The sequence below is a fragment of the Syngnathus leptorhynchus genome, chromosome 2 (genome assembly GCF_054491065.1).
Source record: "Syngnathus leptorhynchus isolate UIUO chromosome 2, UIUO_Slep, whole genome shotgun sequence".
Lineage (NCBI taxonomy): Eukaryota > Metazoa > Chordata > Actinopteri > Syngnathiformes > Syngnathidae > Syngnathus > Syngnathus leptorhynchus.
In genome coordinates this window covers 6,338,429-6,360,106 of record NC_141196.1, presented here as the reverse complement: position 1 = coordinate 6,360,106, position 21,678 = coordinate 6,338,429, and the positions used below count along the sequence as shown (strand labels likewise).

General features: G+C 40.9%; 3 protein-coding genes across 3 annotated transcripts; all 3 read right to left on the bottom strand.

The window, feature by feature from the left end:
• sesn4 (sestrin 4) lies at positions 1 to 10,257 on the bottom strand. The gene is made up of 9 exons (XM_085902488.1): positions 9,991 to 10,257; positions 5,376 to 5,573; positions 4,842 to 5,024; positions 4,376 to 4,627; positions 3,873 to 3,975; positions 3,538 to 3,662; positions 3,303 to 3,469; positions 3,075 to 3,219; positions 1 to 2,428 (listed from the first exon to the last, which is right to left on the bottom strand). The coding sequence occupies exons 1-9, from the start codon at positions 10,054 to 10,056 to the stop codon at positions 2,339 to 2,341; spliced, it is 1,329 nt and encodes a 442-aa protein (XP_085758614.1). The 5' UTR covers positions 10,057 to 10,257; the 3' UTR covers positions 1 to 2,338.
• Positions 10,258 to 11,853: 1,596 nt separating this feature from the next.
• LOC147060452 (UDP-N-acetylglucosamine transferase subunit ALG13) lies at positions 11,854 to 15,714 on the bottom strand. The gene is made up of 4 exons (XM_085906465.1): positions 15,544 to 15,714; positions 15,083 to 15,245; positions 14,145 to 14,283; positions 11,854 to 13,480 (listed from the first exon to the last, which is right to left on the bottom strand). The coding sequence occupies exons 1-4, from the start codon at positions 15,622 to 15,624 to the stop codon at positions 13,369 to 13,371; spliced, it is 495 nt and encodes a 164-aa protein (XP_085762591.1). The 5' UTR covers positions 15,625 to 15,714; the 3' UTR covers positions 11,854 to 13,368.
• Positions 15,715 to 16,272: 558 nt separating this feature from the next.
• Positions 16,273 to 20,949, bottom strand: rap2c (RAP2C, member of RAS oncogene family). Its single transcript, XM_085904908.1, has 3 exons — positions 19,940 to 20,949; positions 18,927 to 19,212; positions 16,273 to 17,814 (listed from the first exon to the last, which is right to left on the bottom strand). The coding sequence occupies exons 1-2, from the start codon at positions 20,210 to 20,212 to the stop codon at positions 18,934 to 18,936; spliced, it is 552 nt and encodes a 183-aa protein (XP_085761034.1). The 5' UTR covers positions 20,213 to 20,949; the 3' UTR covers positions 16,273 to 17,814; positions 18,927 to 18,933.
• Positions 20,950 to 21,678: the final 729 nt, after the last annotated feature.

Genomic DNA, 21,678 nt, shown 5'->3' with positions numbered 1-21,678 from the left:
GGTTGATTTTGATATGTTTGCCCTCCTTTGTCCTCTTAGAGACACGACAAATAGAAACTTGACGAGTCAATAAACTGCTTTAACCCACTTTGCCCTCCTGACTCCAAAGTTGGATATTTTTCCATATAGTTTTTTTTTTATGGGGTGTGGTGCATTTTTTTGGATTTTTTTTTCATGCACATGACCGTCTGATAAATAAACGGTGTCCATTTTTTGTGGGGCATGTATTAGTGCCTGTGATTGTTTTGGGCATGACATAAGTTATTTTTAGCGTCTTCATCACGGCACTTCCTGTGGCTGCTCACTGACTAGCAGGTGACAAAAACCAAAACGTGAGAAACAAGCAAGACAGCAGCATTTAGTTTTCTTTCATAAAGCATCTTTATAGAAAGGAACACATATATTTGCATCTTTTTCAATGTCGCTCCGTTTGTGTCCATAATGACGACTTGTTCAGGTCGGTGTGGTTGCAAGATCCGTGTGGGTCAAAGGTTCCTTTTTCCTTGTTTCCAGGGTTTTTGCAGGTGTCGTTTCCAAACAGGAAACAAAAAAAGAAACAAATGATGCTTCAAGTCAGTTGGAGGATTCTTTTCCCGGGTCTTTTGTTTTTGTTTCCGATGCCGCTGCAGGCGACGGGGAACATCACAATCGCTCTGCTTCCATCCCAAAGGTGACGAATTGTGCTTTTGTTGGTTTCATATTTGTCGTCCAACTGCCACGGGCAAAGTTTGGGAAACCTTTTGAATCCAGCGGAGAAGTTTTTTCCAAGGAGCCTCTTGAAATCTTACTGCCAGTTACCATGTGTATCCATCCCAGAAATGCCAGAAAAGTTCAAAAGTTGCTGATTGCAGAATTTTTTTTTTATGAGATGAGGCTTGTTATATTCTCGGAATACAATGTCAATCTTAGCAATTTTGTAAAAGATTTTCCCCATTGTTTTTAAAAGAAAAAGGTCATCATCTTTGCAAAAACAAATTTTGCGTGTGTGTATGTGTGTGTATGTATATATATATATATATATATATATATATATATATATATATATATATGTATATATATATATACACATATACATATATATATATACACATATACACATATACACACACACACACACACACACACACACACACACACACACACACACACACACACACACACACACACACACACACACACACACACACACACGGTTATTTAGGCATGTCAGTGATTCATTGGCATGGGTAGGCTATGTGCTTTTTTTGCAAACGACTTTTTGGGGACCTAAATTTGAAAAGCACTTGTGCATCATCAAATGTTCTAATTCTAATCATAGCACAATAACAAGAACAACAGTGTAGAAAACCTGTCAAATCCTTCCAAAAAGCATGTTTGCATCTCATTCTGCTTAGCAAACGGTAACGTGGACTTTCTTTCCATAAAGCACAAAAACATCCATTTTGTTCAATGGGCAAGGAAAACAAAAACAATCATTTTGTCGATGGCTCAACACCTTCATTTTGTGTGTGTGTGTGTGTGTGTGTGTACCACAAAGCGCTCATGTACAAACTTACTCAAAGTTTTTTACGTTTTCAGTCAATCACAAACTTTTTTCAGCAGGTCTACAAATAAAAAAATCCCACGTCTGTTTTTCGCTTGCTTCCTCGCATTATAAATATATATATATATATACTTTTTTTTTTAAAAGTGCTTGTTTAAAAAGAAACTAAGGTTGTTGGGTTTATTATTTTGAACAAACAGCTCAGGAGATCCAAAAGGGTCCTTCAAACAATACTGAATGAGGATTGTCCTTGGAGAACATTCAACAAAACTACGCAACAACTATTATAAGGAGAGTGTTCATGACGGAACAGTATAAATACTTACAGTACTACGCACAAAAAGTTGGAGAGATTGGGTTTCGATTCAGGATGAGGCTAAAATCCTCAAGAGCCTTTTTTGTGTGAATTCAATTCGACCTTCTGTACATTTTTGAATGCACAACTGTTCATTGTTCATTGTTTCACTACTTTTTGCATGACAGTAAAAAGTTGCACACACAAAACGTATTTGATCGAGAAGAACTTCTGGTAACGTCTGCAACTAATTGTATTCAGGGCGTTTACAGAAGGTCAGATGAAGTTGACCTGTAAAAGTTGATGTGAATTGTCACCCAAAAGCTGAATACTATTTTGTGAGTTCTGTCTGAAGTCTTTTCAGGATTGCACATGAGAAGAGGCGATGTGGCACATCTTTAGGGCACACATACGCTCTTCCTCATTTAGACGTCACGCCGTCAAGCGGGTGTACCTTGATGGAGAAGGAAGAAAAAAAGAAGCGTGCACTTGTGAGGCTCTCAGGCGATCATGTACTGAGTGATGGCTCTCAGGGCGTAAAGGAGCTCCGCTTGCAGACGTGCCTCCATGATGAGTAAATTCATATGGATCTGGGAAAGGAGGAGAAAGATGATTGCAACAAAAATGTGGCACATTTTCTGGAAAAAATCAAACACTAAGTTCCATATCAGGATTTGTCACTTATGGGTTTATTTTAAGTCTTGTTTTTTTTTTTTAATCAGTTTTAATCAGTTTTAAGAGACGGTTTATTTGTTTTTACCATTTTAAATTTTTTATACGTTTTGGTTTTATTGGTTTTAGTATTGTGCAAAGAAAACACACCCAAAACGATATTTTTTAAATACAACCATCTACAAATCAAACTTTAGTAGATAAGTATAAGAGTGCGTGGATATCAAAGTAGAAAAGGAAAAGAAACATCTCAAATGTCTATACATTGATTTAGAAATGCTCGTCGTGATCATGTGTGCCTCATCTATAAAATAGTTACCAAGATACCCTGAATGAGATGTCAGATCAAAATAGCCAATGTCTATTCTGAAAAAGTGGCCATAGGTAGAATGACCATTTTTGGAGGGTAAAATTTTAGTCATGTGATAGATATTTTTAAAATGTGGACTTGTGGGTATTTGGGCAATGTGGAAACAGTTCTGGAAGTTAGAAAAGAATTTTGCTCCTAAAACAATTGTATCCATTTTAAAAGAGAGAATAACATCTTTCCAAGGCTTGACTCACCCGCTCAGATGTTTTAAGAGAAGCCCAGCCAAGCGGAGACGCCGGACTTTTGCTAGGGTCGGGGAAACACGTGACGGCTTTGATGTACACCTTCAGATCTCGCTTCAGGAGCCGGTCCACTTCCCCGTAGTCGTAATCGTCGTACCTGCCGCCGGCCATAAACAGTCTTTTAATCCGCTCACCGTTTCCATGGCAACAACCAAAGGACATAGGAGATGGAAGGCCAACCGAATTCCCAAGATACAGTGGATGTAGTTCCAGACGGCCCTCTTCAGTTCGGGGCCGTGCGGGGACGACACGGAGGTGACGCTTCGGAAGCGCTCGTCTAGAAGGTGGCCGATGTCCGAGTACAAGCGGTTGACCAGCGAGAAGCCGTGGTCCTCCCACGAGTAGTCCTGACCACGAATAAAAACAGTCACAATCTATCTATTAATTTCTACACGGTGTACGGCCTTCGACTCACCTGAACTCGAAATACTTGGAAAAGGTCCTCGTCTCTGCGGGCAAATTCCTTGTAATCAAAATCGGGCTCTGTGACGAAGCGAGACGGGTCGGCGAAGTACATTATCTCGTCTTCTTCTTCAACATCTGGAAAAAAAAACATCAAATAAAAATCACTTAACTCCTAAGATGCTGGTTTTTTTTTTAACTTACTTTAAAAGTAAATTTTAATCTGCCAGCAATTTATTTTGGATGTAATTACACTGTTGGCCTCTAGATGTCAACACCCTATAATTTTGCATCGTGGAAATTGAAAGACTAATTTAAGGAAATAGACCTTAGTTGTTTTTTGTTTACCGGCTTGGTTGTTCAGCAGACGCTCTTCTCGCTTGTCTCGCTCTTCATGAGCTTTATGGCTCTTCTCCTTCAGATTCAACAGGTCACCACCCGAGTCCACAGACTGACAAAAAAAAAAAAAGATCACGAGGACAGTGTGAGCAATGATTGATTGACAAGGTGAGGAAAACATTGTTGCCAGATATCATCTGCTGATTTGAAGTTTGTGTCTACTGCTTGGATTTCTCAACAGATTAGAGAACAGTAAAAAAAAACAAAAAAAAACAGTTTTAGTAGTTCAATTTATAAAGTTATGACATTGATTGGCTACACAAAAACTATATTTTTATACCTAATATTGCATACGGTAACTATGAAAGTAATTTTTTTTCTATAGGCATTGACGTTAAGTACTTCACAGACGGGCTCTGTACACTATAAATGACTTTTTCCATGACATTGTAATTTGCTGACAAGCACTTGTATAGAGCACTATTACTGTGACGAGTGCTTTTTTTTTTTACCCAGCGTCGTGTTATTTGTTCGGCGACGTCGTCGATTGACTGAGGCCCGTTGGGGTTGCCGTTAGTGACGTCAAAGGCGCAGAAGGTGGGCGGCGTGCCATTGGGAGACTTGCTCGGGGGCGCCGGGTGGCCCCAGTCAGCAGCGTTGGAACCGAACACAAAGCTGCACAGAGAGTGGCAGTGGGCCAGAATCACAACGGCTTGAACCAGCTCGGCTAGAGACCAGCACGGCTCGCCGCACTTCAGCAGCGTCTGCGGGAACACAAGTTAGAACTGGTGGTTAGTGGTCAGCTCACGGATAAACACATACTGATAATTGGGACAAATTGGACCACTTCTCCCCCACTTTCCATCACAGTCAGGGAAGGTCGGATTGGTGGATGTGTCTGAATTATTATCATTCCAACTATGAAGCGCATCCTAGCGTTAAGGTGAATGTGTTGATTTTGGTTTTTTTTTTTCCCACCTTGATGTCCGAGCAGGCAGCCAGCCAGGGCTGGTGAGCCAGCACCTTGTTGATGTGGTCGAGCAGGCGCAGACGCGAGGGTGCCGCCTCCAAGCCCTGCAGCCACAGGGGGTCGCCACCCAGCCTCAGGAACTGGGCCGAATGCAGGTAGACCAGGTAATTGCAGTGGTGGCGTGCCGCCGCCTAAAAAAAAACAGCAAAAGATCAAATGAGAAGAAAGTTGTGCAGTTTCAAGAAGAAAAAGGTTGTACACAAGTAGGCACACAACATAATAGTCACTGATCCTATTTAAAGAACTAATAGTACTGTGGCTTACTGAGCAGTGACTCTTTCTGTATATACCTGCATTATACTGCCCCCTCGTGGCCAAGTTACACACACCAGAATGGGTAGCAGATTTAATTCTTGTACAAACCATGTATTTAATCATGACTTTACTGTATAGTTTTTTTAATCAAGTAGACTATTCTAAAGTTATATTTTTAATTTCAAAATACATGAGTTTTGCCTTTTTTGGACTGGCCGTTGACGCACCATGATGGCGATGTAATGGCGGCAGGGCAACGGCAGAGGTCCGTCCATGTGCAAGATGTAGTGCTGGGCTCGCAGGAAGCTTTCCAAATACTGCGGGTGCGAAGCCATCTGCTGCGATACGGCGTCCAGGCTGCCGCGGCCCGCCGCCGTCTTCATCAGCACCAGAGAGGCGCGCTCCTTCTCCTTGCTCACCATCCCCTGAACAAACAATCACAAAAAAAAGCATTCAATAGTTCACATCGGATTCAGTTGGAGGCACTCAAATAAATACTGCAGCATAAAGCGTGTTTTAATAAGTTTGAACACGTTTAAAGCGTGACCGGGCATTTAGCTTTGTGTTGCAAGCCATTGGAAATGTGCGTGGGAGGGGCAGATTGTGTTTGCCAGTGTGAAAACCCAAAAGGTGATTTGAGTGGCAGGCAACTGTGTGTGTGTGTGTGTGTGTGTGTGTGTGTGTGTGTGTGTGTGTGTGCATGCGTCGCCCCACTTGCGGGGTCCAGATACACTTGGCGGGGTCCACATACACTTGGCGGGGGGGTGACACGGACTGCGGAAGAGTGTTTCAATTTATAGCCTGTGAGATTGTTGCTTGGACTCTATTTAGGTCAAGAGATGAAGTCTCTTGAGGAAATATCATTTGGAGATATGGTGTAATTAGTTGTGGACTTTGCCAGACTGCCAACCAACCACTGTATAACCAAGTTAACACGTGATTATCTGTAAAGGCTGTTTATCAATACGAGCATGTAAGATACGTGACATATGGAGTGAGTGAAAAGTAAGTGAGGATTCCAAATTGCTGCTAGAATATTTAGTATCACTAACGTCATTACAATGTAATATGAATGGGAATTCACACATGGAAGAAAAAAAAATCTTGGACTTTCCAGCCACTTCCACGTCATTACATTTCTTAACACATAACATGAATGGGGGATTCACACATCTAAAAAAAGAATCCTGGTCTTTCCTGCCAATTGGATTCAGATACCAACAAATACACAATTGATCTGACTGACAATTCAACAAGTCACACGCGCAATACAAGGAGGAACAAATCCAAGTAAAATGCAGCGTTTAGAATTGTTTAAGAATTAAGAAGTTTTTCTGTCTTTTTGCCATTAATCCCAGTATGCAAACGATATTGTCTGTCGGTGACAATGGCTCATTCTGATTGGCTGTTAGCTCATAGATGCAAATCATTGTATGAGATACAAGTGGACTATGAGAAAGTACACAAAAGCAACAAAACGGCAAATAAAATAGAATTAGCTGTAATTTAACCTGAAAACATTTGTTTTTATTTAGACTTAATCCTGCTTGTATGACTGTGTTGTGTAAGGTGTGTATTTTATTCCATAAAAGAATAATGAAAAAATGGGAATTTTTATGCTGACTTGGAAAATGTGTTTTGCCATCATGACTGTCTTGGTGGGGAAACAATGAGGAAATGTATGATGTCTTTTCGCAAGTAAAGTGCGTCTAAGGGGAAGCAGAGCCACAGATGACTCTGGCAAAAGTTTCCCTTTATGTGAAAGCGAAAGTTCAAGATATCTTTCATTGACAATATATGACGGGAAAAATTTTCCTCTTACTGCTGTGATTTTTTTTCCCATGTCTTCCAAAACAACCACAGATGATACTGAAAAAACGTGTTTTAATAAACACATTTGGTGTTATGAGGGTAAAATTATATTCTAATGTCATGATTACATAATCTCTCCATTACAGTCCTATTTCGGTTCAGTCAGACACACAAAGGATAAAATTCATTCACTTCATTGCTATTGGCTGACAACAAACAAGTAAAGGTGCCGACAGACACACACCTTACTGTATACGCAGGTGGAAAAAAAAAATGGAGGTGGGGAACACACCCGCATGAAAAAGGAGAGCGGGTGAAAAAAAAACCCAAAAAAAAAACCTGTTGCATGTGGGTGGATAGCGCTAAAAAAAATAAATCATCATTTCGAAGACGATGGGAGCTATTACAAAGCACATTTTGTTCTGTGCAGTAAACATTGAGAAGGAGGAGGGCATGACCGCCAAGGCTTTTGCGCATACAAATGCGACAGCAACACACAAAAACCACAACCAAGGACGGAACTAATCATTCATTCTAAAATAATTCATTGGTTCATTATCTTATTAGTGGATTGACCTGAGCTTGTGATGACAGGAATGTAGGCCAAAAGGAGCAGCCACAGTGCCATCAAATGGAAAGAACCCCCTTAAAGTAAATGCTAATCTGATAGAGCACAGATTTTGAAGGATTGCTGTGGAAAACAATTCATATATAAAAAATAAATGACGGCCATCATTTGGCAGCCAAAACCAAAGGAAGAGTGGCGAGGTTGTTTTGTTTCTTCCAGCCGCCAGGCGGGAAGATGTGAAAAACACCAACGGGAATCAAAGTCAAAGGAGACAAAGACCAGGAATATGGCGGTAGCGATCAACACACAAAGACGGAAAACAAAATGGCTTCTCGGGGGGTACATGTGACATCTTGAGTCGTGCGTGTGTGTGTGTGTGTTTTTGTGGGTCACAGGAGCAGGACATTTAATCCGCATGCCGATTGCGTCCCAATCACGCGGCGGCCCTGGCATAAATTCATCCGGAAACACACGGGCTGCTTTTGGCCGTGGAATCCGAACTGAGATCGGCCGCGGCGCAAAACCAGCCAAAGAAGCCGCAGGATGCCGACGAAGAGGGGGAAGAGAAGGAGTGAAAGAAGAAATAAAGAGAAGACAATACTCCACAAAGGAGAAGAAAAAAAAAGCTTTCATGAAGCCTGTAAACATGAATTTCATTCATTATAAAAAATGGGCTTGGCCTTTCCAGGAAGCCATTCGAGCATTTATTCAGTCTCCTTGACATCCAGCATAAGCTACAGGCACTTGTACAATCTTTTTTTTCTCACTATAAGAAGCCATTTCAGGACACTATTTCTCCGAGGTAACATTTTTATTTTCACAACTAGTGCCACTTCTGACCTACTAGTACACAGTTAGCTCGTAAACTACTTTGCTGGGAACAATATTCGGCCCAAAACTAGCTCCTAGTCTCCTCTCCATGAAGCCATTCGAGCATGTGCCATCCATCCGTCCGTCATGTTACTCGTGAGGCAAAAACTGCATGAGTAGACAATTGCATGATACTAGTACGAAATGACTAAGGTGCTCTGTCATTTTTTTTTCCACTACTGATGTTACTTTTGGCTTACTAAAATGCAACAACGGTGCTGCACTCGAGGCCAAACTAGTGAGCATGTGTTATTAAGTGTGCAGAAAGGTCAAACGGTATAGCCGAAAACATTTTTCTAGTAAGACTCAGTCACTAGTCATCACTAGTGACAAGGATTTCTCACTAGTAAGTCTTAGAGGTATTGGTACTCGATTCAGCGAGTCATGCAAAGGGTGAGCACTCCCGACCAGAAAGGTTTAATTCTATTCTAGTAGGCTCAAAGTGGGACTAATAGTGGTGGGGGGGGAATGAGTGGGGTTGAGGGTATTACCCATACCAATAAAGTGTACTAGTGCATGGATCTTATTTTGGATGAGGGATATTGAATAAATATTGAGACACTCCCCGCATAAGAAGAGAGATATGTGAAGAGGAGCAAGACAAACAAAACTGTGCTGCAGGATGAAGAAGAAAATCTTGCAATTTCACATTTTGTTTTCAAAATTGGCTTTAGGATCGAATTGTATTCGCCTTTGGTGGATAAAAATGTTGAAATTTGTTGGTGACGACGAGAGCCCTTTCTCCAGCAAATCCTTCACTGCTCTCACATTCCTCCTGCCTGTTTTTTGCTTTCTAACTGCAGCAAACACGTCTCTCCTCTTTTTTGGACTACTTGAGACAGCGCCCCCTTATAGGTTGCAAAGCAAACAGCAGTGGCACAGGAGAAAAACAACTTTGATTGGCAGTCCTTGTTGAGCTGCAAAAACATCACTACATAACACATACAAAAAGAAACGGCGCAGAGCATCAATCAATTTGGATGAAAATGCAAAACGGTCACAATTTTGCTAAGGCTGAGCCTGCACTGCACGTCTTCCTTCACTTGACACTTTTCCTTCCAAAAATCTTCTCGGGTTGACGTCATCCCCCCCACCTCCAGTGAAGCTTGTAACTCATCCATTTCAACACAAGCCCAGTGGTGCGCTTTTGCACCTTTTTGCCACACACATATATCATGATTCGTGTATAAACTATGATAATAAAAATTAATGTATACAACTAAGTCACATAAACGCGACATGTATTAAGAGTGATGAGAAAGTACCCTTATACGGTAAAGGAACCATTCACAAAGTTGTTTCACGTTGGCTACAAGTCAAACAATCTAGCATGATATGGAAATAACCCAAAAGAAAGTTTTTACCAGGTGATTTTTATTTTTATTTTTTTTACAATGTTAGTACTATGTTACGCCAAAGTTACCAGACTGAAAGCGAGTTAACAAAATCTCGGTGGTGCAACAAAACAAAAGTAGATATCAAACGTAAGAGTCTTTTTTATTTTATGTTTTGTACCTTGGGCAAAATGAATGGAGTGCCCGCTATGCTATTTAGCCGTTAATTGCTCCCGTAACTTAGCCGCTTTCGCCTACCTGTTTCTGGACTCTCTGGTACTGGCTTCTGAGCGGGTACTCCATTTTATTCGTACAGATGATCATTTTCCAACCCAGTGTGCTAATTACATGAACGCGGTTATATCTGGTGGGTCCGCCACCGGGTGCTGCTTGTAACAAAAGGCGGAGGAGGAGGAGGTGGAGGAGGAGGAAGACCGGAGAAGCGGAGCACCGGAGGCCGCGTACGGCGTTCTGCCCCGGCAGACGAGTGACGACTGAGTCCAGGCAAAGGCTGCCAGCATGTGAACTGACAGCTACGGCCGCAGTGGAGCCAATCAAAGCAAAGGAAGTGAACGTGAGATGCCGGTTCCGTTAGCGGCGCAGCCAATCACAGTAAAAGATGGGCGGGCGTACTTGCGTTAGAGGAGCTACTTGGCCAATCATAGCGTTTTATGAGTATTTTTGTAACCTTTGGCAATCGTTTTTATCTTTTGCGTTTTGAATGAATTGTCAAACCTGTTTTTAAATGTGCACTAAAAATAATGTGGAATAGATGGGAAAAGCCAATGACAGCGAAGGAGAGCGAGAGACTAGCGGGTCTGGCAACAGCGTGGCCAATCACAGCGAAGAAAGGGAGGAAAACGTAGAAGTTCCGGTGTCGAGTAACCAATCACAGCACAGCGAGGGCGGGTTTGGCTGCCGAGGGGCGGACACTAAAGTGCTACGATGCCATCGGCAAACAAGTGCACACAAAACACACAAAGGATCCGAGATATAATGACGTGCCCTCTAGTTGGGACGCCATGCTTATTAAAACAATCAAAACAAAAAGGGGACTTTTATTACTATTAACTAATAAAATATAAAGACTGTGGACAATAGACCCAGTGTGTATTTCTTTTAAAAGTGACATTCATACGACAATCCACAACATGAAGCTCGCAAATTTATCTGCGTTTGACTTAATGAGACAAACATGGATGCATGTGAACAACAACTAAGTCTTTGATTGGATTGATTAAGCGGCCTTTTTGCCACGGAAGGGCTTTTGAATGGGAACACGTGGATTTGCACGGACAGAAAACAAAAATCTGTTGATCAACAATATGAAACTCCCTATATTATGGCTTGGGGTTTAGAAATAAGAATTGGCTCAAAATCTTTTATTAGCCGACAGAAAACCCAAAGATTTCTGATGAATACATTTGAAGTGCTGAAATTTGAGCCAAGAATCAACCACAAAATCTCCTCATTCAAATTGGTCAATGGATTTGAATTGAAGAGCAACACAAACTGGAAGAGTCCCGAAAAAAAACAATGGAACAAAGACCTGATGTGAATTTTGTCATTCTTCTTGTAAGAACAGCAAGAGGGACAAACAAAAAGATCGGAAACATTGGAAATTTAGAACTTCTACAGTTTCATCTTGAAGTTTTACCCCAAATCCTAATACCGCTAACTTTCTGAGTTGTGTATCTTTTCAGTTGTTTGTTAAAGTTACTGTAAAAGTGACACAGTTGTGATTCTCTGCAATGGCCTTCCTTGGTCCAGTTCTGTTGTGATGAATAGGACGATTGTTCTTAAAGCGCTCGACATAACAGTTTTAAATCAAGTTGTTTTTCATGCACTTATGAAAACAGGAGTCACGGCATTCCGGCTGTCCTCAAGTGTGTACACATAATAATTTTTAACTATGTATTTTGCCCGACTGCATAATTTCAAAGTTATCAGATTAATGACATATCCACAGAGGTGGCAAAAGTAGACTCTGGTAAAAGGACTAATCCTAATCCTGTACTTGTAAAAGTACAAATACAAGCACCATTTTAACATTTGTGCCTGCTTTTAATATTCTCCTATAACGATACATCTCAATGCAAGGCAGAAGTAGGCGAGAGTAAAGAACGTCCTAGAGGAAGGTTAAGAGGAAGTGCTGATGCTAAACTTAAAAAAAAAAGGAAGAAAAACAACATTAAAAAAATCCATTTATTATAAATAACAGTACAGCCATACAGTAAGCCCTCAACTCTTGTCATTATGTCATAGAGTTGCTTCGAACAACCAACTCACTGTCTGGCAGCGATGCAAGATGTCAAAAGAAGCGCAAAGGAAGGAGGGGGGAAAAAAACAAAATAGCCGTCACGCACGACACCGTGAGAGAAAGAGCGAGTGTCCACCTTTATTAAATTACTTGAGGCTTTGCGCAAACATCATGTGGATCCTATTGAACAGGCTGGTAGAACCGGTCTGAACAAGCAGACGGCTAACAATCAGTTAGGAGCCATCTGCTAGATGGGGGGGGGGGGGGGGGGGGACTCAAGTGCTTAATACTATTATTCTCTGAGCTGAATTAAGAGAGTTGGAAATATCTCAATCAAAGCCATACATAAGCAAAATGTGAGCATTTCTCTTCCTTGCGATCATCATCAGCAAAAGCCTGATCATGGGTGGTCCAAAAAAAATTTGAGCGACATGATTACTCAAATAATGCTAATTTCTGTTAGCCCATCCAATAATGTTTTCTGCTATCTATTAACATTATGCTCGCAAATCTTTGTTTGACAAAATAATATGAATCATGTTTGCTTTTGGGATGTTTTACAATAAACTTCTACTGGAGGCAAGCACACTGTGCCTCTAATTTGTACTTTAAAAGTGTGTCTTCAATAAGCCTAAATGTTTAAAGGGCGTTGGTATGGTAAAACCAGCAATTCTTTTTTTATAATGTGGTCACTACTAGTATATGATGCATTCCCAAGCAAAGGTTGACTGACTGTATGTGTATTTTTACATGCTGAGAAGTGTAGAAAGTGATCTATGAGTATGATACTTCATTGCCTTTACTGGAGCGAGGTCTACAAAACATACAAGACAGAGGTGACATTGATAGCGCATAGACAAAACAGCTTGAATTGCACTTTGGCCCACATACACAAGATGGAGCACTAGATTGATTAAAAAATGAAACAAAATAAAACTGCTGTTCCTTACTGAGGATATGAAAATAGATCATGTTAAAGGAGAAATACCGCAACACTTCCCAGTAGTACTCATAACATGTTTCTGGCATGCTTCTGTCAAAATAGTCGCTTAGCATAAGCAAACATTGGCAGCTATTGTTCACCCATCAAAACTCATTGCAGCTCGGCTTACCTTTCAGCTTTGACATGATACCAAGGCACTTGGAATGGGATGTGTTTGCTTCTGCAGTAAAATGCAGTGTAGCCATGCTGTCACTTGAAAGTGGCACAGGATCTTCACCCAGCCTAGCAGATCATGTCATAGGTGAGAAAACTCAGTGTGAGAGGGGAGTTGGTGTGTAAATGAGCCCTACTGTTTGGGTGGGCATGAATTCCAGAGCCCCAGGCAATATTAATAATGTTCCATATTAAGTCCAAATTAAAGTGACGCAAAGCTTTACTTGAGTCCAAGTGCTTTGTCCATAAAGTCTGCAAATCTTTTTGGCTGACCCGGCACAAAAGGCTGAAGGACGGAAAGGTCCATGCTCCTCAGGGTTTCTGTTAACGTTCTGCGAGAGGAAAAGAGGGAAAAAACGGTCTCATTAAACTTAAACACTGTACAATCTAGTCCCGGGGTTCTCATTAAAAAACAAAAAAACAAAAACATGAATAGATAAAATACGCAAACTGTCCACTGTAGATTTTTGTTTTTTTCCAGAACAAAGGATTTTTTTCAGAAAAAAAGAATAATAATCCATTAATCACAATGTATTTTTTGAAATTCACATTAAAATATGCATTTCTTCCCTTGTTTAAGGTTAGTTTAACATAATAATATTTTGATCATTTGAAAAAAAAAAAACACAACTTTATGCTTGTTTAATTAGGTTTTTTTTTCTTTTTCTTGGGACGATTATTAACTTATTAATTTTTTTCCTTCAAAGATAAGCAACTTTCTCATTTCTTTGCATTCTACGCTCCTCTTCTACAATACTAAAAAAAAAAAAAAGACTATGTTTAAAAACATTGAAAATGTAAAAAGTAAGATGGGATTCTGCCAGCTACCCAAACCAGAATGATTTTTTTTGGGCCGAATTTGGAGGTTAAACGTACTACATGCTAACGTGCTAACAACTCTTACTATCTTTATCACTTCATGCAACAGAAAAACATCAACTCTATCGCATTAAAATGTGACGTTTGAGAACCCCTCCCCAGTTCTTCATTACATACAGGCAAGTGCAGTAGAGCAAGTGCGAGTCCTTGTGCAGCTGTCGGGCCAGTTCCAGCTGGTGGTTGTCCATCAGCTTGTCATTGACCACCACCAGCAGGGCTTTGCCGGCACCCAGTGCCTCCAAGCAACTTCCGGCCCCTGACAGAAACAAGATCCACATTCCTCAATGTGTACATGAGCCCATTGGCAAATTCCCGGTTTCACTTCACATGTCGACATGTTTGAATGGACTGTGTGAACGTTAAAAAAAAAAAAGCATCCAAAGGTAGACATGGACATGTGTGTAAAGTTGGAAATGGAGTCTATGGAATTGTTTTCAAAGTTGGTGACTTTCTTTTTTTTTTTTAACACAGTGCTCACCAGTCACTCCTTGAACACCTGCTCTCACGGTCACAACACACACTTTCAACTACCCACGGTGGCACAGATGCTGTTGACACCAAACTGTGCAGACAAACAATCTGTTAGAGTATTTGTGACATTTTGTCATTTCTGTGCCCCAGAATTCACATGATCAGCCGTGATTTACCATTTTATCTTCATCTTCTACTTAAAAGTCATGCTGATCTCTAATCCGAAGTGATACAATGTCGCCATCTACTGGCCTTTGTTCATTATTACAGTTATATAGAGGCAAGGAATTTCACACACAAGCTAGGCGGGATGCTCTTTAAAAATGAAGCATTTTTAACCATATTACTGGCAGAAATACAGCACTCTAAACATAATATTTGCTCAGGGCCTAATGGAGGTGTGGAGGCTGGCTAAAAGCCATAAAAAGATGCTAAAACAATAGAAGATTAAGATAATCATTTTGATTTTCATCCCCCACCTTTACAACGTCACAAAATCTTTTTATATCCACTCGTAGTTACGCTTACATTTGCAACTGAGTAAAATGTATTCAAACAGAAAACGAGCATTAGAGAGTACTTGCCCGCATGACTGACAATGAGATCTGCCTGTTCCATGTCCTTGGCTATGGAGTCCTTGAAGCGAAAAACCTCCATGGTGACGTGCGGAAAGTTCTTGGGATCCGGCAGAACGGCTCCTCTTCCCACCTGGAGAACCAACCGTTCATAGCCACGATGCTTTAATGCCTGGTAGAAGAAAAATAACCACCGGTTTATTCACTTGAAATACAATCAACCTGGATAGTCATAACATTTGCAAATCTGCCAAAGCCATGTCTAATATAAAACTAGAGCTTTGGTGTCGTCTTGTGGCATGTATAAAAAAAAAATGGTGTGCTTTTTGGTATACACTTCTACTTGAGAAGTTTACGTTGTACAATCTTTGTTAAATCTGAGCACAACCTAATAAAACACCGTTTGGAATTCTGTGCTGCGACATACGTATTCAATAAACAGCTATTTTGGTGCTCCAAATTAAAATCACCTTAACAGCCTCAATGGACGTGATTTCCTTGATGAGGTCGTCAAAACTTGTCGTGCCCACAGTAACAAACACAGATTTCATGTTTGCTCACGCTGACTTGGCCATGTCAGGTCTTTTTTTCTGTCTTGTCTCAGTTGGCAGGTCGTAGCGTAAATATGACCATCACTTCCGTATTTACCCCTGACGTCACAGCTTTAAGATAAAAAAAAAAAGCACTGCCTCTAACGGTTGGAGGATAAACTGCAATATTTTTTGAGAAATGAGGCGGAAGCCCGTTTAAATGCTAATTACTAGAAAAGCAAGTTGAGCACTTATTCCATACTTTTTTCCAACAAGAGATTAGTGCACTAGTGCACATTTTCTCCACACTAGTAAGAAAAGTCAGTGCAGTAGTAAGAAATAGGAGTCTTGTAGAAGTATTTTAAGTCAAATGCCAAAGTTGTCCTACTATTTTAATGGTGTGCTAGTAAATTGATTGCTGTATGCTAATTTTAGCATTTGAGGACACAATAAAAACTTCTGTTAGTGCAAGTGTGTCAAACTTATTTTTGCTGCGGGCCGCATCGTAGTCATAGTTTCCTTCGGAGGGTCATTCAAATTATCAACCCAAATAAATGTATGAACGTCTCATATGAGTATTTATAGTATTAGCTACACAACAAACTAGCTTTCCAAACAGAGACTAATAAAAACTGCTCAAATATTTAAACACTATGAATGGCAATAAAATTTGCTGGCAATATCTTTATTTTATTTTTTTAATGAAAAGTATTTGTTATCTTAGTATTGACATATGAATCCGATGCACAATTTGTCTTTGCGGGCCTTGTAAATTGATGTGGCGGGCCACATCTGGCACCCGAGCCTTGAGTTTGACACGTGTGTTAGTGGAAAAAGAAACGAGACACAGAGATGCATCAGAAATTATTTTAAGGCTCTGTTAAATTCTCATCTTAATATAAAAACAAACAATATATACCTTTGTAGCCTGATGTCACCAAAGCAAAAACCTAGTATCAAATCAAAATGTTTAAAACTGGCTAATCACATCTTAAGTTTTTAATAAATATGATACTATTAAGAGGGGGGGGGAAAAAAACAAAGCAATGTTAAATCCGCTTAACAGTTTGCAGCTAGACTTATTGAATGACAACAAATGGTCAAGTGGAAATGATGAAAAGACAAAATATGCATGTGGACAAGTGTGCTTGCGTTGGTCCTTCCGCCGCCGCCGAGACGCTGGAAAAAAAGCGCACGGGGGAGACAAGTGTCCGTCCATATGATCCACACACGTGTTACTGAGGCTCAAGTCAAAAGTCATTCAAATTGAGCTAAATCGCCGCATCAAACATGGATTTGAACATTTAACAACGGGCCTTTACTGCAAAAAAAAAAAAAAAAAAAAAAAGAAGCCTTGGTTCAATAAACTCAACCATCCTGTCAACACTTTGTAAAACTAAAAAAAGAAATTGAAACATATAAAGTGAGCAATATACTGAAAGTGGAACTTCAGTGTTCGTGCTTAAAATTCAAAATGTTTCCTGAAGATGAAATACTTCAGACTCCCCTAAAACCAATGACGTATGGAAAGCCATTGTGAGCATTTTATTTTTTAATATACTTAATATCCAGCTTAAGATCCAGTCATTTGACTAGTATGCAAAAGTTGACCTACTAATAAGCAGTCTTACTAGTCAACTGTCTTAATCGTAAAGATGAAGAAAGGCAAAATTACTAGCAGACATTTTTTGTTATTAGTAGGGTCCGGGAGACTATTACGAGTGGGCCGAATGTTGACAAAGAGCGTGCTAGTGCACGTACCTTAAGCTGGATGTAAAGAATGTTAAAAAAAATTGCCCAAACGGCATCCCATAGTGACGCAATACAAGTTTTAATAATAAGAAAGTATACAATGGCGATTAAAGCAGCTTTAAAAAGGAGCTGCTGCCTCACAAACACTTGTTGGTTATTACATTTTTCTGACTAAAAGGGAGGAGGGGAAGGAGATGGGCAGGGGACCAAATTCACCAGCACTTGACTACGTGGCAAGTCTCTCCGTGGTCCTTTCAAGGCTTTTCGAGTGGCGGCGCGACCCAAACGTCCCTCTGAAAATCGGGATATCAAAAATAGGAGTGTCGGCTGGCGGTTGGTTACGCCTGCATTAAGATGCCGGGGAACCTTCAAACCGGGCGGCCATGTTGTGCAGGTGCCCCCACTTCCTTTCACCCCCCCCCCCCTCCCTTGCCCCCGCTGATCTGACAAACACTGCATCTGGAAAGACACACATGAAATCCACTAGTCAGCAAGACTGTATCAAAACATGTTTTACAAAATAAAACCAACAAATTTTTTTCAGAACTAATATGACATAAATCTATAGTCATGATATTAAAGCTGCAATCAACAATTATTTCAATAATTGAGTAAGCCGTGATTTTTGTGATTCATTATCAATGAATTGGCTACAAAAACATCTATAAAGTGTCAACCTATACAGAAACAGAACATTATTTTAAATTGACAGTTCAAGAAAAGACCAAATATAAATTTACCAAATATAAACTGACTATCACAAAAACGAAACGAGCAATCTAGGATAAGAATTGCCGATTAGTTTGATAATCGATTCCTTTATTGTCTGGACTTATTTTAAGTTTGACTGGTCCTGTGCAAATTGTATATATTAAAATGAAAGCGGCTGGCAAATATGGATGTAGCATAGCCAAAACAAAACATTTTGAAGAATGAAGAGATTTAATTGCTGGGATTAAATGAATAAAAAAAAATCCCTGGAACAAATTAGAACTGAGGTAAGCTATGTTTTAGTTTCAGAAAATAGATTGCTGCTGCTCTGCAACAATGTCACTTCCTGTTTCGGAACGTCATTTCTTATTCAGGATGTGGTGTTTTCCTCTTTAAACTGTCTGCTTCGCTCGTTTGCTCGAACCGCTGAGCGGCGTCGTTTGTGGTTCGCCCCCCGTCGAACATCCATCTTAAATGTTTTCGCCTACTCGTCCTTATCGCAACATCTCTTGTCGCTTATACACATCACGTTGTGCTGGAGCAGTAATCTGATGGTCTCATTTCTACTTTTGTCAAACCGGAGCTTCCATTTTGTTTTGTTTTTTTTATACACAGAGAACCTGCACAAATTTGGCCAAAGGATGAGTAATATAAAACTATTGCTTCGGCGCCATCTTAAAGCCAATGAGTGAGAGGTTCAAATCGAGTCAAATAACATTTTAGACATTACATTTTTTTTAGTACATCTCTGATTATGACACTAATATCACTCTACTAGGACTGAAATTTCTCAGGTGGAATAGAATCCCTGCAGATACTTTTATGGGACGTACCCGGGCCGAGTACATGAGCATCCGTACCTCTTCCTCACTGTACCACACAGGCGGTGCAGCATTGCTCCTGTTTCTCGGGCAGTGTAGAATAGTTCATCTGGCGCACAATCTCAGCAAACAGCTCGTCCACCATGGTCTTGCTCTTGGCCGAGGTCTCGATGAAGGGGCAGCCCCACTCCTGGGCCAGGGCACGGCCGTCAGAGCCCGCCACCTCACGCTCTGACTCCAGGTCCACTTTGTTGCCCACCAGGATCAGCGGCACCTTCTCGAAGCGCTTCACTCGCACAATTTGGTCTCGCATGGGTCGGATGTCCTCAAAGGAGGAGGAAGAAGTGAATATTGGATTGGTGACATTTTGGCCAATTCAAATGATGAAAGTAGCAGAAAGGAAAGGAAAAAATATTGAAAATATTTGTGCAGAAATATTTGGGATACTTGTTACATGCTAATTTCATCTCAGGTTTTTCAAACGAATCATCCGCAATGAACGTGATTCACTGAGCAGTCAAATAAAGAAAATTGTTCAATTCAAAACCAGTAAGACCATAAGCCCGGGGGCCAGTCAGCTTGCCACATCATTTCATGAGGCCCGCGAAGACAAATTGAAAACTTCATGTGTCAATGCTAAAATTGCAAATTATCTACACTTTTTATTTAAAAAAATTTGACTCGATTCCTAAACTTAATATTTGTCAGTTTGTTGTATAGCCCATACTGTATGTCATGTATATCATTTCCGATGGAAAATATGATTATGATGCGGCCATCAATAAAAATAGGTTTGACACCCCTGAGTAAGATTAATGTTTTTTTTTTTTTATTTGATTGGGGCACTTTGGGCATATTTATTACATAGAAGGTAGGACTATGCCCGGTGGTGCTCTTTAACCGGTCAAACTCTAGTTCTCCATGTTTTGATCGTCTGTCAATTTCACAGATTTGTTCCCATCACAAATGGATCCCCTGCGATAAATAGGGAGTAGGAGGGTCATCCAATTCAGAGAGAAGGTGCCGAGTGTACTAATCAGTTTCTTTCTTACCTGGAAAGACTGCTGGTTAACCAGGCTGTAGACCAGGATGAATCCCTGCCCGTTCTTGATGTACAAGTCCCGCATGGAGGCGAACTGCTCGGTGCCCGCAGTGTCCAAGATTTCCAGAACAGACGGGGACGAGTCCACCTCGATCTCCTTTCTGTAAAAGTCCTCGATGGTGGGATCGTACTTCTCAATGAAGGTGCCGGTGACGAACTGGACGGTCAGCGCCGACTTGCCGACGCCGCCGCTGCCCAGCACGACCACTTTGTACTCCTTCATTGGTGGTGGACTGAGGCGAAGCTAACTTGGAGTGGCTAACGGATTAGCTTCGCGACGCCCCGAAACATTGACGGGCCCTGTACACCCCTATTCTTTTGTCAGAAACCAGGCCAAGACAACGATATCAAACGTCGTCTATTTGTGGGTAAAATAAACTCGATGGGTCATAACTGCCACCAGTTTAGGATGGAAAAACTCGGCGTGTAAAGGGGGAGAAAAGTTGCTACCCTCTCCGCTTCACTCCGCCTGTTAGCTAGCTCGACGGTGGCTAAATCTCCGCGGTCCCATACCCGGGCTCGTCAGGGGTCCGACCCGGTTACAAAGAGGCACTGTCGGGGTGGTGTCGTCGAGTGACGCACGCCGCGTACCGCATTCTATTTTGGCGTCACCATTCGGACGCAATGAGCGCGCTGACGGCGGTGCCCCTCAACCTGGCGTGTCCGTCCGTCCGACAGCCGGGGCCTGCTTGTATTTCCGGGGATGCCGTCCACCTTTTGACGGACTCCGTGTGTGTTACCGACGCACTCCCGCCTGAATTGCAGCGGAGAGTTAAACACAGAGGTTCCGAAAGGCAGGTTTGGATTTACAGCGGAAAGCCCTCCATCTGTCTATCTTGCTCATCTTTCTTCATGAGGTCGGCAGGCGAGCTGGAGCCTATCCCGGCTGACTCTGGAAAGGAAGGCGGGGTGCACCCCGAAATGGTCGCCAGCCAATCACAGCCATCAGTATAACCCCGATGTTAGTTTAAGGGTCGCCTATACTTTAGCAATCACACTCAACCGTCTTCGGACAGTGGGAAATAAATGAATAATAACTTTATTTCAAAGAAACACTCACAAGTAACAGGGGCGTGATTTTGATGGGGTGGCCAGGGTGGAACATCACATTGTAGTGTACATGAGATCTCATTGATTATTATATCATCCACAGTCAAGGTTTCACCAAATAAAATACACAGAATATTCGGAGCCTTGACCGTCACATGGATAAAAGTCGAAATATAAAGCAATGTTTTGCTAAGCTTGATTTACTCGATAATCGTTTTCTTGGCTTTTGTCTCATAGTTTTTTTTTTTTGTAGTCTTCTATCTCATTCACTGATTCACTAGCTTAGAGCCAATCAGTGATCAATTGTCACAGAGTCCACACCAAACAAATTGTCCTAAGGGGACAATAAAGTATTCTTGATTTTGCATACTGTGATCAATGGCTCATTCATTCCAAAAACTGAAACGTGTTATGGTAATACAACTATAATTATAGCATAAAAGCTTTGATTTAATATTGATCAATTAATGATATCCATGTGCTTTTGTGGATCATCTTAAATGTTTTGACATTACTGTATGTCCCAAAGAAGAAGCTGGTATACATATTGTAATGGAGTTTAAGACACTGAAAACAAGCATTAACAATACTCTATATGGATTTGAAAAAAAGAAATACACAGAATACTAAAACCAATAA